The sequence below is a fragment of the Nicotiana tabacum genome, chromosome 5 (assembly GCF_000715075.1).
Source record: "Nicotiana tabacum cultivar K326 chromosome 5, ASM71507v2, whole genome shotgun sequence".
NCBI classification, from domain to species: Eukaryota; Viridiplantae; Streptophyta; class Magnoliopsida; order Solanales; family Solanaceae; genus Nicotiana; species Nicotiana tabacum.
This window is the reverse complement of record NC_134084.1, coordinates 145293542-145294991: the sequence shown is the minus strand read 5'-3', so window position 1 is coordinate 145294991 and position 1450 is coordinate 145293542. Positions and strand designations below refer to the sequence as shown.

Genomic DNA, 1450 nt, shown 5'->3' with positions numbered 1-1450 from the left:
TGTTGTTAAGGGGTCGACGATGTCCATCCCCCATTTCATGAATGGCCATGGGGATAGGACCGAATGGAGTTGTTCACCGGGTTGATGGATCATCAACGCAAATCTTTGGCATTTATCACACTTTCTGACGAACGCCTTGGTATCCTTTTCTATGATTTCCCAATAATACCCCGCTCTGATCACCTTGCGCACCAGAGAGTCTGCAACAGAATGGTTCCCACAAGTACCCTCATAGATTTCTCACAGTACGTAGTCGGTATCCCCGGGTCCCAAGCATACTGCTAGTGGTCCATTGAAGGTTCTTCTATACAGTGTTCCATTTTCATCGAGTGAGAATCGAGCTTCTTTGGCTCGAAGTGTTCTTGATTCTTTTGGGTCTGTAGGGAGCTTCCCATCTTTAAAGTAGTCGATGTACTTATTCCTCCAATCCCACGTTAGACTTGTTGAATTAATCTCTGCATGGCCTTCTTCGGCCACCGACTTCGATAATTGGATGACAGTCCCCAAGACAATATCATCTTCTTCAACTGATGACCCTAAGTTCGCAAGTGCATCGGCTTCGCTATTCTGTTCTCGAGGTACATGGTCCAGTGTCCATTCCCTGAAGTAGTGCAATGTCATTTGAAGTTTGTCCAAGTACCTATGCATTCGATCGTCTCGAACCTCGAAGCTTCCATTTACTTGATTTACTACCAAAAGGGAGTCACATTTTGCCTCGATCACCTCTACTCTAAGGCCCCTAGCTAGTTCGAGACCTGCAATCATGACTTCATACTCGGCCTCATTGTTAGTCAATTTAGAAGTTTGCCTAATGACACTGCCCGTAGGCGGTTTTAAAATGATGCCGAGCCCGGACCCTTTCACATTCGAGGCACCATCTGTGAAGAGGGTCCATACCCCGGATGATGTACCCGTTTTTAACAAAAGTTCCTTTTCTACTTCGAGCACGAGGGAAGTCACGAAATCAGACACGAAGTCCGCCAAAATTTGAGACTTGATAGCAGTTTGAGGCTGTTATTCGATATCATATACTCCAAGTTCGATGGCCCATTTGGCCAACCTACCCGATAATTCGGGTTTATGCAAGACATTTCTAAGTGGGTATGTGGTCAGCACACATATACGATGGCATTGAAAATATGGCTTTAGTTTCCTAGATGCACTTATTAATGCAAGAGCTAACCTTTCCAAATGGGGGTACCTCGTTTCAGCATCTCCTAAGGTCCAACTCATATAATAAATAGGGAATTGCGTACCTTGCTCCTCCCGAACCAACACGCCACTTACCTCCACCTCGGATATGGCTAGATACACGTAGAGCGTTTCATCTTCCTTTGGAGTATGGAGCAGGGGTGGGCTCGAGAGATACCATTTTAATTCTTCCAAGGCTTGTTGGCATTCCGGAGTCCATACGAAGTTGTTCTTCTTCTTGAGTAGGGAAAAAATGATG

General features: G+C 45.4%; 1 protein-coding gene across 1 annotated transcript; it reads right to left on the bottom strand.

Moving 5' to 3' along the window:
* Positions 1-240: 240 nt before the first annotated feature.
* On the bottom strand, positions 241-765 carry LOC142181020 (uncharacterized). The gene has a single exon (XM_075253130.1). The coding sequence runs from the start codon at positions 763-765 to the stop codon at positions 241-243; it is 525 nt and encodes a 174-aa protein (XP_075109231.1).
* Between the last annotated feature and the right edge of the window lie 685 nt (positions 766-1450).